General features: G+C 42.0%; 1 protein-coding gene and 1 long non-coding RNA gene across 2 annotated transcripts; both read right to left on the reverse strand.

Annotated features, from left to right (window-relative positions):
* Positions 1 to 6,660: 6,660 nt before the first annotated feature.
* On the reverse strand, positions 6,661 to 11,014 carry LOC115134454 (troponin T, fast skeletal muscle isoforms-like). Its single transcript, XM_029668440.2, has 5 exons — positions 10,869 to 11,014; positions 10,569 to 10,681; positions 10,212 to 10,302; positions 9,563 to 9,603; positions 6,661 to 6,965 (listed from the first exon to the last, which is right to left on the reverse strand). The coding sequence occupies exons 1-5, from the start codon at positions 10,899 to 10,901 to the stop codon at positions 6,932 to 6,934; spliced, it is 312 nt and encodes a 103-aa protein (XP_029524300.2). The 5' UTR covers positions 10,902 to 11,014; the 3' UTR covers positions 6,661 to 6,931.
* A 693-nt stretch (positions 11,015 to 11,707) lies between these two features.
* On the reverse strand, positions 11,708 to 16,457 carry LOC135573414 (uncharacterized). Its single transcript, XR_010464737.1, has 3 exons — positions 16,433 to 16,457; positions 12,261 to 12,279; positions 11,708 to 11,751 (listed from the first exon to the last, which is right to left on the reverse strand). It is a non-coding gene; the product is annotated as an uncharacterized LOC135573414 (long non-coding RNA).

Genomic DNA, 16,457 nt, shown 5'->3' on the forward strand with positions numbered 1-16,457 from the left:
ATGGAACGTACAGACGCCCAGCGGGACACTGGAGGGGAGCGGGCTCTGCACGTGACGCTTGCTCAATGTTCGCATCCAGCTCCCACACTACCAGTACCACCAGGCAGGAGGCCGGGAGTATGGGGGTGGGATCCATGGGCCACTCCTCTGTGTCATACAGCCGGGACAGTGTGTCTGCCTTCACGTTCTGGGAACCTGGTCTATACGAAAGGGTGAAAACAACACGTGTGAAAAACATGGCCCAACTTGCCTGGCGAGGGTCCAGTCTCCTCGCTGCCCGTATGTACTCCAGATTGCAGTGGTCAGTCCAGATGAGAAACGGGTGTTTAGCCCCCTCAAGCCAATGTCTCCACACCTTCAGAGCCTTGATGACAGCCAACAGCTCCCGGTCCCCCACGTCATAGTTTCGCTCCGCTGGGCTGAGCTTCCTCGAGAAGAAGGCACAGGGGCGGAGCTTCGGTGGCGTACCTGAGCGCTGAGAGAGAACGGCTCTTATCCCAGCCTCGGACGTGTCCACCTCCACTATGAACGCCAAAGAGGGATCCGGATGGGTCAGCCGAGGTAAACAGAGCCCTCAGGTGGCCAAAAGCCCTGTTCGCCTCAGCCGACCACTGCAAACGTACCGGTCCCCTCTTCAGCAGTGAGGTAAAGGGAGCAGCCACCTGACCAAAACCCGGGTTAAACCTCCAGTAGTAATAGGCAAACAGCTGCACCTCCTTTACCGTGGTGGGAGTTGGCCAATTACGCATGGCTGGAATGGTCACATTCCATCTCCACCCACGAGGTGGAAATGCGGTACCCTAGGAAGGAGATGGACTGTTGGAAGAACAGGCATTTCTCAGCCTTGATGTACAGGTCATGCTCCAACAGTCGACCAAGCACCCTGCTCATCAGGGACACATGCTCGGCCCATGTAGCGGAGTATATCAGAATGTCATCAATATACACCACTACACCCTGCCCATGCAGGTCCCTACCTCTGACGCAGGGATTCGGAGACATATGTTTCCATAGCAGCTGTCGCCGCCTGTGACAGGATACACGTGACTCCTGGGAAGTGCGGCGTCTACCAGGAGATTTATCCTCCCGTCGATGGGATGGTAATTGAGTCACATTCTTTTTAGAGAAGGCGAGAGCCAAATCTGCATATTCGGGGGGAATGCGCACGGTGGAGACCTGGTCTGGACTTTCCACCGTAGTAGCACCAACAGAAACCCCTAAACACCTCCCTGAGCACTCTCGCGACCACCCAGTGAGAGTCCTCTGAAATGGTGGGGTCATGACGAGCTAACCAGGGAAGGCCTAGTACCATGGGAAACGCAGGAGAGTCAATGAGGAAGAGACTGATTCTCTCCTTATGAACCCCTGCGTCACGATGCCCAGGGGAATGGTAGCCTCCCTAATCAACCCGGTCCCTAATGGTCGATTGTCCAGACCGTCAACTGGGAAAGGCCTAACCACTGGAACAATAGGGATCCCTAAACTATGGGTGAATGCACTGTCGATAAAATTCACAGCTGCGCCCGAATCGACGAGCTCCTTATGCTGGGAATGCGGGAAAAACTCAGGAAAGTAAACATGCACAAACAGGTGTACAATAGAGGGCTCTGGATGAAAGTGGTGCAGGCTCACCTGGGGCGACGCCAGGGAACCAACCCGGCACCGACCAGCAGTGTGACCTCTGCTGCCACAGATGGTACACGTGAAGGCCCCTCCTCCGGCCTCCCTAAGCGCAGCACCTCCCCGCTCCATAGGCACCGGAGTGGTGGTGCTGGGAGGAGGAATCCACAGAGCCCTCTCTGAACATCCGATGTTGACCAGCAGGTTATCCAGCCGAATGGACAGGTCCAACAGCTGGTAGAAGGTGAGGGTGGTATCCCTGCAGGCCAACTCCCAACGGACATTCTGGCACAGGCTGCAGCGGTAGTGGTCGATAAGGGCCCTGTCGTTCCATCCCCCACCCAGAAAGTCAACTATGTCTGTTTTTTTTTACATCCATTGTGAATGACAACAGTTCCTTTCTCAAGGTGAAAAATCTTTCCAACACTCCCCCTCCACAACCACCAAGCCTCGGTGTCAAATATAACTTTGTCATGCTCTGATCCCATATTCTCCAGATTGTAATGTGAACAAGCGTGCGCGCAGTGGATGTAGTTTACAATCAAAGTTACCTGTTGCAATATGTCTCCGAGTTCTGTGCTCAGCTCTTTTGCCGCCAGTTGCTCTCAGTGTATCATACAATGCGTTCATATGCCAGAGGAGGACACATTCATAACTAGAGTGCAGAGGCCTGCTCGCCATCCCGCCATAGATATAGCCACGCAGCACACTGAACATCCCTGTGCCGTTTCATGCTCGTGAATCGTGAGACAGAACAATCTGTCTCCGTAAATAGCGACTCTCTACATGTATAGCCAACCTGGTCTCAGAGCATTTCATATTATTCTGTACGTAAATCTGAGACACTCCATATAGTTTGGATATGTTACATTTGTTATGGTTAAATAAGACAGATGGTTACTTAAGGCAAAAACGAAAGCGGAGTGGTTGGTCGTGGTGGATGGGTTGGTGTATAACACTAATGTCTAGCAACCCAAAGGTTGCGAGTTTAAATATCATCATACTAAGGGAGTGTCTCATAAAGAATAATACGAAATGCTCAGAGACCAGGTTGCAGCCACAAACAAAAGTCAATGCATGGGCATCTGGGCCCTCACAGCTAATGTCCATTTGGAGAGCATAAGCTGAGGAGTTTAAGATGTTCAGTCAGAGTTTCCTCTTGATTGCTAGCAATAGCATAAATTATTTGTTTAACAGTGTTATCTGACAAAGGTATTGATGTGAGTTTCTGTGCCTCTGCCTCCCCACACATTGTTTTCACCATATCAGTTGTGGCTGGGAATATCTAAGTCTCTGTAATAGTGTGTGGTTTCATAGCATAGCAGGCCTAGCCATTCATCATGGGAATGATTCAAGTGCAACGGTCCTGTGTGGCCTTTTCCCATTATACAGGAAGCTCTCTGCTTGAATTGTATCTTTCAGATTTAAAAAATGTTCATTTGGATTTTTAAGGTTAACCCCACAACAATGATTTTGAGATACAAGACGTTTATATATATATGAGAACATGTTCTAAACTGGCCTACCTGGTTAAATAATATACGTATATATATATATTTTTTATAGGCAAACCCCACATGAGGTCACGACCCCTAGTTTGGGAACCACTGGCCTACTTAAAAAAAAAAAAAATATTTAACCAGGTAGGCCAGTTTAGAACATGTTCTCATTTACAACTGCATCCTGGCAAAGATAAAGCAAAGCAGTGCGACAAAAACAACAACACAGAGTTACACATAAACAAACGTACAGTCAAATAACTAATTGGAAAATTTATGTACAGTGTCTGCAAATGTAGAACAGTAGGGAGGTAGGCAATAAATAGGCCATAAAGGTGAAATAATTACACTTTTCCATTAACACTGGAGTGATAGATGTGCAGATGATGATGTGCAAGTAGAGATACTGGGGTGCAAAAGAGCAAGAGGGTAAGTAATAATATGGGGATGAGGTCGTTGGGTGTGCTATTTACAGATTGGCTGTGTACAGGTACAATGTTCGGTAAAATGCTCTGACAGCTGATGCTTAAAGTTAGAGAGAGAGATATAAGACTCCAGCTTCAGTGATTTTTGCAATTCGTTCCAATCATTGGCAGCAGAGAACTAGAAGGAAAGGCGGCCAAAGGAAGTGTTGGATTTGGGGATGACCAGTGAAATATACCTGCTGGAGCGTGTGCTACGGGGTGTTGCTGACCAGTGAGCTGAGATAAGGTGGGGCTTTACCTAGCAAAGACTTATAGATGACCTGGAGCCAGTGGGTTTGGCGATGAATATGTAGTGAGGGCCAGCCAACGAGAGCATATAGGTCACAGTGGTGGGTAGTATATGGGGCTTTGGTGACAAAACGGATGGCACTGTGATAGACTACATCCAGTTTGCTGAGTAGAGTGTTGGAGGCTATTGTGTAGTTGACATCGCCGAAGTCAAGGATCGGTAGGATAGTCAGTTTTACGAGGGTATGTTTGGCAGCATGAGTGAAGGAGGCTTTGTTGCGAAATAGGAAGCCGATTCTAGATGAAATTAGATTAAATTCTAGATTTAAAATTAGATTCAATTAGACTAAATTCTAGAAAAAATAACTACAGCGACAGTGAGAGACTAGGCCTACTCGAAAGAATAGATAGACTACACAAAGACCTACCACTTTCAAAGACTGTGGCTACTTCAAAGTTATTTGTTCAGGTCAGTTTGCTGATTCTTGTACTGGTCTATAGCCTAGATTTGATCCTCGGCACTGTAGGCAGCCATGTTCCCTCCAAAATACAGATTTTTCAAGAAGACACGTGATGTATTACACCTGGTAAACTGGGCAGCTAGGTCTGTGGACACATGCATTGCTACCTTCTGTTGTGCTTTGTCACTTCATAGTATTGACATAGGCTAGGCCAGTGGTTTCCAACCTGTTGTCTGGCCTACTGCAGGAGGTCTGCGGTTATTTAAAAAAATATATATTATAAGATTTTTGTAATGATTTCGATCACACACTATTTGGATAGTTCGGATAGTCCAGCTCTACAGATAGTTTGTTATTAGTAGTATGACTATCTATAGACAAGCAAATGCTTGCTAAGGTTACGGGTTAGGCTTAGGTTTAGAATAAGGGTTAAAGTTAGGTTATAGGGTTAGGGTTAAGTTTAGGGTTAGGATAAGGTTTGAGGTTAGGGTTAGGGCTAGAGTTAGTTAGTTACTTGAAATGTTACTGATAGAGCATCTACAGATTGACTATCCAAATAAATTGTTACCAAGATTTATTTAAAAAATGTTTCTCACAAAAATAATAACAGTTGGGAGTATTAGGCCTGATGGTATGGTATGCGATTTTACATTACTTTTCACAGGCAATTTGTTTATAATCATAATAATACGCATTTAATTTGTTACATTCACGGCTGAAATGTACAAAATTTGACTGCCAAGATATTTTATGTGTAAAAGTGCAGTGCTTTAAAAAAAAGAAGATATTTCCACACTATGAGATAAAAAATAACGAAATTAGATCGAAATTGAAATAACACATAACAGAAAATGATGATAATGTCCTTTTCACCAGAAGCGGGCGTGCGGAGAAAGCAGAGCAAGGCTGGTGTAAAGGATGGATCAGGCAGAGTAGCGACTGAATGCTAGTAGGATAGTCTATACCTTCAATCATCCTTGCTTTTAGCGATGTTGTGTTTCCATAAGATCTCATTTAGCATGCAAATGAGCTAGAAAAAAGTGAATAATGAATTTTTTTTGATTGTTTTGTGTGACTATATCGCCAGGAAAAAAAATGTGCAAAAATAGAGACATTCTAATTGAGCGAGGCGTCAAAGCGGACAACCCCCCCACCCCTGGCTTCAGTTGGGTCATTATAATTCAAAACAATGCATACTAAAATAAATCACAAACGCCTCACATACTCGCCTTTGGTGAGTTTAGGCCATAACAGCTGTTTGAAAAACTTATGCTGGCATTTCAGTCTGTTCAGGTCAGATGGAATTTTTGGCCCACATCATGACGTCACAATGTGATTAGATTACAATAGACCAATGACTGTTCATCTGGGTAAGGGTGTGTACTCTAGACCATCCTATCAGCTAATTAGGGCTGTTTATTACATCAATATCTTCACATTTGTTTCCTAACGCCCACATGATCAGACTGAACATTTCAAGGGCGATAGGAAACTAAGGAAAATAAATGATTAAAAAAATATATGTTGAAGTTATTTTAATTAAATAAACACACGGTGATTTATTAGACATCTTTTAAAATTAAAATGACAAAGACTGCATGTGCCTTAAAAATATTACGCTGATGATGAGAAGCAGGTACGGAGAGTTGAACATTTAATTTAGCACAGACATGGAACAGCGTCAGAACCGGGTAATACAAAGACATACGACAATTAAAGCTGAAGTGGGGAATAGAGCTTGGGAGACAGAAAGATATAGGGGAGGAAATAACATAAGTGATTGAGTCCAGGTGAGTGCAATGAGTCGCTGATGTGCGTGACGAGGGAAGCAGGTGTGCGTAATGATGGTGGCAGGAGTGCGTGAGGCTGAGGAGCAGGCGCAGGCGTGGCACAAATGGTGGTCCTAGAGATTTTGATAGTGATTTGGTTGTCCCCCGCAACGGAAAAGGTTTGGAATGGCTGTGCTACGCTACTGTAGAGAACCACTTACGTTACTGTCTGTTGCACATCAGAACATTTCAATCTAGGTTACAATCTAACTCAATCTAATTGTGATGGCAATTCAAATGCTTACATTTTTCCTCAAAATGGGACAGAACACCTCATTTGGATGACTCTGATATTCAGTGTTTGTGATGGAATGGTATGTTGAAGAAACCTTAATTATAATGCAATAATTATTCTGCTCTAACATAGCATAAATCATTCCACAAGCTAATCTTGGTCTATTTTTGCAAACACAACAACATTATGCCTCTTATTAGAGTGGATATAGTTATTAATATGAACAAATTGCTTCAAAATTACACTGCAAGAAATATATATATTTTTTGGAGGGTTTGGTTAATAACAGATCTACAGACAAGGTTGAAGAGTCACACTTTATTTACAAAAATACTGAGAACCAAACAGTCCAGGGAGAGAAAGCGTGAGGGATAATTCCTACAACAGCAGCTAATGGCTCCGTTCTACGTCTGTAGACCGTAGCACATCTTTTGTGAATATGCAAACATTAAGACATAGTGTTAGTGGTGTCCGAGCCATGATCTTAGCGTAAGTGTGTGTTGTTGTTGCTGCATTATGCTCGTGTCCGGTAGTACGGTGGCAGTCTGGGCTCCAAGCAGCAGAACGGTACCGTTTACTTTCTGCGAACCGTTTTACCCTTCTTGGAGCTGTAAAACGTCACAAAGACAGAGAAACAGAGTGAGACATCCCATGAAGAGACAATCAATGCACATGTTCATCTATAAATAAAGACTTACATTGACTTTAAGTTACTGAATTTACTTCCAAATTACTTTAGATATGGATGCAAATGTGTGAGTTATGCTGTTCTAATGTTAATATTGGTCTAACTAACAATCATCAATGACAAAAGACCACTCAAAACAAGTCATGGAGTTGTCATGCTTATCCTTTTCGACACACCATGCAGCACTTACCATGGGATGGAGGTGATGATGGAATGAATGAAAGCAAAGGAAATATAACATGATTCTCTCACTGACCCGTGTGTTCTATCCTACTGTGCTCGTGAGGATTCATGGAGTATTTTCTGTCCTTATGGAGGAAATGATCTATTTTCGCATCCTATGGCTATCAGGCTAACAGCCGGTCCTTGGTGGCAGTAAAACACATGATAGCTTCAAGAAATTAGAATGCGACACTGAGAGAGCAAAGAAACAGCAGTCCAAAGCTCAACAACCACCAAGACTCTTCCTAGAAGGGCCTTGGTCAGGGAGGTGACCAAGAACCTGATGGTCTCTTTAACAGAACCCCAGAGTTCCTCTATGGAGATGGGAGAACCTTCCAGAAGGACAACCATCTCTGCAGCACTCCACCAATCAGGCCTTTATGGTAGAGTGGAGCCACTCCTCAGTAAAAGGCACATGACAGCCCGCTCTGAGTTTGCCTAAAGGCACCTAAAGACTCTCAGATCATGAGTAACAAGATTCTCTGTTCTAATGAAACCAAGATTTAACTCTTTGGCCTGAATGCCAAGCGTCACGTCTGGAGGAAACCTGGCACCATCCCTACGGTGAAGCACTGTGGTGGCAGCATCATGCTGTGGGGATGTTTTTCAGCGGCAGGGACTGGGAGACTAGTCAGGATCGAACAGAGAAAAGTACAGAGAGATCCTTGATGAAAACTTGCTCTAGAGCACTCAGGACCTCAGACTGGGGTCAAGGTTTATCTTCCAACAGGACAATGACACTAAGCACACAACCCAGACAATGCAGGAGTGGATTCGGGTCAAGTCTCTGAATGTCCTTGAGTGGCCCAGCCAGAGCCCGGACTTGAACCCGATCGAACATCTCTGGAGAGACCTAAAAGTAGGTGTGCAGCGACGCTCGTCATCCAACCTGACAGAGCTTGAGACGATCTGCAGAGAAGAATGGGAGAAACTCCCAAAATACAAGTGTGCCAAGCTTGTAGCGTCATACCCAAGAAGACTCGAGTCTGTAATCGCTGCCAACGGTGCTTCAACCTAGTAAAAAGGGTCTGAGTACTTATGTAAATGCAATATTTCAGTGTTTTATTCTTAATAAAAAACATGTTTTTTCTTTGCCATTATGGGATATTGTGTGAACTATTTAATCAATTTTAGAATAAGGCTGTAACCTAACAAAATGGTGAAAAAGTCAAGGGGTCTGAATAGATTTCAAATGCTCTGTATATTCCAAAAAATAATGTTTGAGACTTACATTACTTACATTACAGCTCAGGAACGTGATGCACGGGAACTTGGCTTTCTTTGTTGAACCTGATTGTAGGTCTACATCCTTTGTTATTTGGATTGTCAGTGTTTACTGTATATGTGTTTTGCCAAAGGTATAAGAGTTTTTATGTCCAAAGGGCCAAGAGTACTAAATAAGTAATGTCATAGCAAATTCAGAATGAATGGCTGGCAATGTTTGCCAATACAGTAACATGAATGTCAATTTTGTTCTACAGCAAACTGGTTTCTTCTGTCAGATAGTGAAAGGGAGAGATTAACTCAATAGCATTTCATCTCATTGGTAGATTCTAAACTGTAATGTTTTCAGCCATAAACTGACATAAACTGTCCTGAACAGTTTTGGCAGAAAGATATAGGGGTGGAAGCTACATTACTTACTGTTTCTGTAACACGTCAATGCGGTTTCTGGGAGTGATGACCTGGAAATGACACATTTAACAGCGCATTTTACAGGAGACAGACTGATTGACTGACTGCGTGTGTGTGTCAGTATTGACTTCCCAAATTGCCAAGGATAGAGAGTTGAGGGGAGGAGGACATGTTAGAAACGATTAGCCAGACACTACCACTACTGAGTTTCTGTCACTTTCTTTCAGTGGGAATGAAATCCAGACAGAAACACTTACCTGTGAATCACACCATTTCTTCAGAATTGACCAGTGACTGGCTTTTAGCTCAGCAGTTCCCTATGGGTCTATGATTGGGTCTCAGCTCAGTCTATTGCTTGCACATAGACACACTCTAATACCTCTGGAATGTTTCGGAATGACATGGTACAGTATGCCATGTGTCATAACCTGTCTTTAACACGGCGTGTTCAACCCGAATGAGTGGAATATAATCAATATTCATTCAGATTTAATTTGGTGTCTTCTCTTGTCTTCTCGACCCACCGTGGAACCGTTTGCTCTGTTTCAGTCGCCTCTGTGTTAAGTTTCACATGCAACTTTCTCATTAAGTTTCAGACCATGCACTGCAGTGGCGCGGCAGAGAACCCATGAGCTGTGACAACTGTCCAGCTCTACTTACAATTTACTCAGCTCCTCCACTCTCTTACGCAGGGTTGTGACCTGGAGGAGATATCAAAGCAGTGTTGTGTTCATATCTGAGAGGCCTTTGTGGCTGAGGCCACCAAGCGTATGGTGAGACTTGGTGGCCCGTTGTCACCCTTGATTTTACTCGGGTAAGACTTGGACTTTTTCAAGGTTATCTAAAAAAGATCTTACAGGGTGTCTTACATGACCCATGTCTGTAAAAACCTAAGGAAAAAAACTGATCATGTGGTGACTGAGCTAGACGTTTTATCAGGTCACGGTCAATAACAGTACCGTCCATACTGCCACGGGGGAATGCGGTCGTGTACAAAGACATATGCTCTAAGAACGGAGACAGTCATATTATCAGCTGAGCGAGTAAAATTAAAAGATTACGTCATTTAATTTAATGTCTTTAAAATATATCATAACTTCAACAGTCCACAATTCTTTCAGATGTGCATATTGCTGTATGTATGTATGTATGTATGTATGTATGTATGTATGTATGTATGTATGTATGTATGTATGTATGTATGTATGTATGTATGTATGTATGTATGTATGTATGTATGTATGCATGCATCACTGGGATAACTTATAGTATATTTCTCTTTTCTTTAACCAGGACATCGGATACATACCTCATACTTCTGCCTCTTCAGCCTCTCGATGTGGTCAAACTTCTCAGACTCCAGTGTCTGCATCCATTCATGCAGCTCCTTTGCCTTCTCCCTAGAGCAGAGCAAGCAAGATGACTCTGAGTTCAAACTCTCTGTGGAGATTCCATATTTACACCATGAGGTTGAATACTTGATTCTGATTGGCTGAAGGTTGTTCTTAAAGTGCATTCATTTCAGATAACGAGAGACAGTTGCAAAAGCTATTGTACTTGTACCTGACTTTTCCTGCTGTAGGCCTGATTCTCCTCGCCAAAACAAACCACCACACACAACGTACTGTACATAAAGCCCAAGTCTGTTACTTGAACTGCTTCTTACTTCAGTTTCTCTTCATTCAGATGGTCGATGTTCAGGGCCTTGCGTCTGCCTGCCAGGATCTTCTTCTTCTTCTCTCTCTCAGTTTCCTTTTTCCCACCTCTCTTTGAGTCAGCCTGTTACAAGTGAATGGCAGTGGTTACAAGGGGCAAGTCCATCGGTCACACATGTAAACACACAACTCATTGTTTCGTTTTTCTGTTGTTTTTTCCTTCTGAATTACATGTTGTATACAAGTAAGTGATATTGTTTTCTATTCATAACGTTATGGTTCTGTGAAGACTGGCTGGTCGCTAAGGTCACCTTCTGCAGATGGCTGCTGTAGTTGGAGCCCATGCTGGACAGGGCAGACTTCTTCTTTGCGTCCTCACCAGCCTTCTTCTTGGCATCTGCTTCCTCCCTCTTCAGCCTCTCCTCCTGTATTAGAGATCACAGCACAGAGTCAGTGTGTTGTAGTTGTCGGTCCCATGTTGACAGAACGCCAATCGTTGAAGAAAGCCCGGAGGGGTCGATGGTGGAACTGGCGGAGGACACAAACCTCACGTCTCAGCCGCGCGCTCCTTCTCCTTCTCGCTACGGATCCTGTTCTGCTCGGCCCTCTCAGCCCTACGCTTCTCCTGCAGACGGACACACAGATACACATGGTTGGTTGTATTACCTTTGGTCACCAGTGGGCACTGCAGTGTCTTATCATTTTGTCATGGTTGTATTACCTTTGGTCACCAGTGGGCATTGCAGTGTCTTATCATTTTGTCATGGTTGTATTCACCAGGAACTAAATGTAAGCAAGCAGGTGTGAACTACCTGAACTTGTCCAATAAGAAAACCTTGACTTTATTTACGACCTTGTATTCATTTTCAAATTTGACCCATGTGTATGCAGAGTGATGTCATTTACGCATTCTTACTCACAATTCTTTCTTTGAGGGCGATGAGCTCTTCCTCCTCCTTCTTTCTGTGCTCAAAGTGAGCATCTATCAGGGCCTGCAGCTCAACAAGATCCTTGTTCTGACGCTTTTTCTGAATGTCCTGTAAGGTTAGGAAGTAGAGCCATGTGTTAAGTACATGTCGTCAACTCTGACATTAGCCCTGGTATTATCCGGCCAGCTGTCTCCAGATGGTCATGATGTGTGCAGGGCCACTTACGTCAAAGTCCACTTTATCGCCATCAGGAATCTTTGGTACCCTGAGAAGTGTCAATATAAAAATACAGTGAATCTATGGGTAGTAAAATAATAAACAAATAACGTAATAAAAAAGGCATAATGTTAGGGGTAATGCAACACTGTATGACAGCAGAGAACTGAAATTGAATTTCAGTTATTTTTTAAATATTTTTTACCGTCACTGTTTTGTTTTCTGTTTGCTTTTGTTATGTTTTATGTCATCTTGTTTGTAATGAAATATATCTACATCTTTACAAATTGATGTGATGTTGACCTGAAATAAGGACAATGAAATAATAACAAAATATATATCTAAAAAAAAGAAAGAAAAATGCATATTTGTTGCGTTAGGCCTATATAGAATAAGGCAGCTGAAGGTTTTGACTACCACAGTTAAGAATGTAGTATTTTGTTTTATGAGAGATTGAAATGGAAATGGAAATATGAAGGCAGCCATTTCTGTGTAGTAATCATACACATCTAGAAATGTGTACCAACAAATGAGGGGTTACATGAAATGATGACTTACTTGAACTGTGGCTTTTGGGCTGTATATTAAGAAATGAAGAGGAGGACAAGTACATGTTATTGGGTTAGATATGTACAAATGAGCATAAAGCAAATGAGTAATTATCAGGCAAAAAAAGATTCAGGCATTACTTGAATGAATATTTGATTTGTTTCTACATTAAATGGAGAGAAAAAAATCAGCGGTAGATATTCCAAAAATGCCTGGCTTTCAATTTGAGGGGGTGGATGTTTGTTAGTGCTATGAAAATCAGCAGAGAAATAACCACCAAAAGAAAAATACAAATCTCAAATATGACATAAACAGCTTTGCACACACAATTGAAGAATGTGGACATGTGTTATGTGTGCTTGATTTATTTCTAAAGTGTGATCTTATTCTAGAATAATTGGACGTCTACTTATATTACAGGAAAATATTCGAATGAAAGAAATTACTGCTGAAAGACAAAGTGTTTAACTTTAAAAGAGAAACGTTCTAACTGTGTCATGTTTGTCGTTTGACCCGCACACCATTTTCACAAGCAAGACAACACAGATTTCATTGTTAGAAGAGCATGTTCTTTCTCTTGTTATGGGTTTGGTACGTGCTAATCGTGAGTGGGCATAGCAGGGAGGGTTGAACAGTGAGGTCACTGCGCGGTTAAGCAAATGTTAGCATTTCATATTCTTCCATCCTTTTTCTTATTTCTTTCCCAAAATACACCATTTAATTTTTTAAATTTGATTTAACTGATGTGTAGTTTTTCTTTGTGCTACCAGTCAGCCAATTTCACAGTAATTCTAGATCTGACAAGCAGTTATGACAGAGCAGACATTCCCCCAATACAGCGAGACCTCAGACCTGGGAGATGGACAATATATACATACGCATTCCTATATACCAACCAGCGTGACACGGATAATTCATCTTTAATCAACATACCTTCCTCTTCAACGACCTCTGCATGCAGCAAGCAATGAAAATGAAAGCAAAATAAACAGCGTTAGCAATGGCAACAAGGGCTGACTAGTAAGCCATAGGCTGCAGACTCTAGCTAAGCTTCGGCATTTGCGTCATCTCATTTTAATATTTCAAATGGAAATGATACTTTTGTCGGGCTGCGCACTACGATTTACTTGTGCGTGACACTTCAGCAGTTTGTGGAAGTACAATAATGAGTTTGTAAACGTGTCTCACACAAAAGCGCCTCAAAGTATCGTTCAGTTTAAAACTAGAATCCTTAGTCGAAACTAAAACAAAGCGGCACCCAGCCTCTGTTTCGGTAAAAGCTGAGGGATGGCCCTGGAGAAATGTAACCACTCTCAGATTCATAGACAGCGCTATTGATGCAACGACTGACCATCCATGGTATAACAATGACAGTTTCAACCATGTTTTGAAGCTATACCGTCTCTTTACATTTACATTGTTTACACACATTGGAGTAAAACAAGCTAATATTTTGGGTTCTGATGAGGTACAACAGTCGAACTAAGCTCACGAGGCATTTATAAGTTATATTCTTCAAGAATCAATGGGTATACACTGAGTATACAAAAAATAAGGAACACCTTTTGACATGTCGTCAAAAGCGTTCCACAGGGATGCTGGCCCATTTTGATTCCAATGCTGGCTCATGTTGATTCCAATGCTGGCCCATGTTGATTCCAATGCTGGCCCATGTTGATTCCAATGCTTCCCATGGTTGTGTCAAGTTGGCTGGATGTCCTTTGGGTGGTGGACCATTCTTGATATACACGGGAAAGTGTTGAGAGTGAAAAACCCAGCAGGCTTGCAGTTCTTGACACAAACCGGTGCATCTGGCACCTCTACTACCATACCCTGTTAAAAGGCACTTAAATATTCTCTCTTGCCCATTCACCCTCTGAATGGCACACATACATACACAATCCATGTCTCAATTGTCTCAAGGCTTAGAAATCCTTCTTTAACCTGTCTCCTCCCTTTTATCTACACAAATTGAAGTGGATTTAACAAGTGACATCAATAAGAGACCATAGCTTTCACCTGGATTCACCTGGTCAGTCTGTAATGGAAAGAGCAGGTGTTCTTAATGTTTTGTACACTCAGTGTATATCATTAATTTATACCTCCAAAAAATGTAGCAACTACGGATTCTAACTTTAAGAAGGGACTGTCACAACAAACACATGTTCAGAGTGCATCTACAGTGCAGGATATCCACTATATTTTGATACACTGATGTTGACTTATTATAGCTTATAGTTGGAAGTCTAATGCATATATATATATATATATATATATATATATATATATATATATATATATATATATATATATATATAATATAGACAATAATTCTATTCTATATACTCAAAAAATGCTGGGTTGTTTGGTTGACCCAACTGCTTGGTTGCAGGCATTTGGTCACTTAGTTTAGCTGTTTTCTTTAAAAAGAGCAAGGTTGGATTGTTGTATCTGAGTTATTGGTGCTGGGTTATTGAGAGACAATGCCTTCAGAAAGTATTCAAACCCTGTGACTTATTCCACATTTTGTGTTACAGCCTGAATTCAAAATTAATTAACTTGATGTTAATTCAGAAACATTCACTGTCTTCTTGGAAAAACAACTCCATTGTAGATTTGACCTTGTGTTTTAGTTTATTGTCCTGCTGAATTAATCTTCCAGTGTCTGGTGGAAAGCAGACTGAACCAGGTTTTCCTCTAGGATTTTGCCTGTGCTTAGCTCCGTCCCGTTTCTTTTTATCCTGAAAAACTCCTCAGTCCTTAACGATTATAAGCATACCCAAAACATGATGCAGCTACAACTATGCTTGAAAATATGGATAGTGGTACTCGGTAATGGGTTGTATTGGATTTGTCCCAAACAAATAACTTTGCATTCAGGGCAAAAAGCAAGCCATTGGAAAACCTCCTTGGTCTTTGTAGTTGAATCTGTGTTTGAAAACCACTGCTTGACTGAGGGACCTTACAGATAATTGTATGTGTGGGGTACAGAGATGAGGTAGTCACTCAAAAATAATGTTAAACACTATTATTGCACACAGAGTGAGTCCATATTATGCAACTTGTTAAGCAAATTGTTACTCCTGAACTTATTTAGGCTTGCCCTAACAAAAGGGTTGAATACTAATTAACATTTCAGCTTTTCATTTTTTATTACTTTAGAATTTTTTTGAAAAACACAATTACACTTTGAATTATGGGGTATTGTGTCTAGGCCAGTGACAAAAAAATCTCAATTTAGTCCATTTTAAATTCAGGCAGTAACACAACAAAATCTGGAAAAAGTTGAGTGGTGTGTACTTTCTGAAGGCACTGTATGACCCAGTGGGTCAGAAGGGTTTAGAAGTGTACTTCAGTAGGGGCGTGGCTTACAGCTTTTATTTGCCAACCATGAGAGTAAAAGTCATTCCTGTTAATCTGTTCTGTTGTATAGTTATCACATGTTAAGGTTGAACATTGACACGATGAACAGGAATGAGATGTACTCTCACGGGGGACCAATAAGAGCTGTCTGAATATTCACGGCCATAATAAGCAACACCTCCGGAAAATAATTGAAGGATTACATACAATAAGACACAGCTGCTAGGTCACCCCAGCGTGAAAGTAAAAAAAAATACCCAACTGATGGTTAAATTAACCCTTGTTTGGATAACCACAACCCAACATGTTGGGTTATTCACGCAACCCAACTGGCTCGGGTCAAAATAACCCATTGTGTGTTCTGTCCAATATTTACCCAGCGCTGGTTCTTAGGTTGTTTTTAATCCAGCATTTTTTGTGTAGCAATGAGGAAGCAATTTGTCCTAGGCCTAAAAGCAGCGGGAACGGAACAGGGAAATGGGCATATTCATTAGCACACTCTAAATGAGAACATATAGCTAATAACATACAACTAATAATACAGTGCATGCATCCATTGTCTTGGCCAGCTATGAAGGGAAGGTACTACATTCAAGTAAATGTAGAACAAGAAAGTACACTAGGGATATGTATCCCATTATCGACACTAGCATACCACTCATAATAAAACATGTCCAATGTATTGGATTCTAAGGGGTATGCTACTATGGACATTGGAACACATCCCTAGCTATATTAGTCATGGGTCTGTCTGGCTGTAACAGGTGGAGCGCACTGCTGCATCTCAAAGGATGATAGAATACCCCATGCCAACATACCTTCCGCCTCTGGTTCTGGCTCAGG

The sequence above is a fragment of the Oncorhynchus nerka genome, linkage group LG9a (assembly GCF_034236695.1).
Source record: "Oncorhynchus nerka isolate Pitt River linkage group LG9a, Oner_Uvic_2.0, whole genome shotgun sequence".
NCBI lineage: Eukaryota > Metazoa > Chordata > Actinopteri > Salmoniformes > Salmonidae > Oncorhynchus > Oncorhynchus nerka.

Bases quoted from the DNA above. Each gene is read 5' to 3' on its own strand.
- LOC115134454 (XM_029668440.2), bottom strand. From the start codon at position 10,901: ATGGGCTCCAACTACAGCAGCCATCTGCAGAAG. The intron at 10,303-10,568 runs GTAAGAAGCAGT...GCTCTGCTCTAG, and splicing joins CTGAATGAAGAGAAACTGAA to GGAGAAGGCAAAGGAGCTGC. The intron at 9,604-10,211 runs GTATGTATCCGA...TATCTCCTCCAG, and splicing joins TGAAGAGGCAGAAGTATGAG to GTCACAACCCTGCGTAAGAG.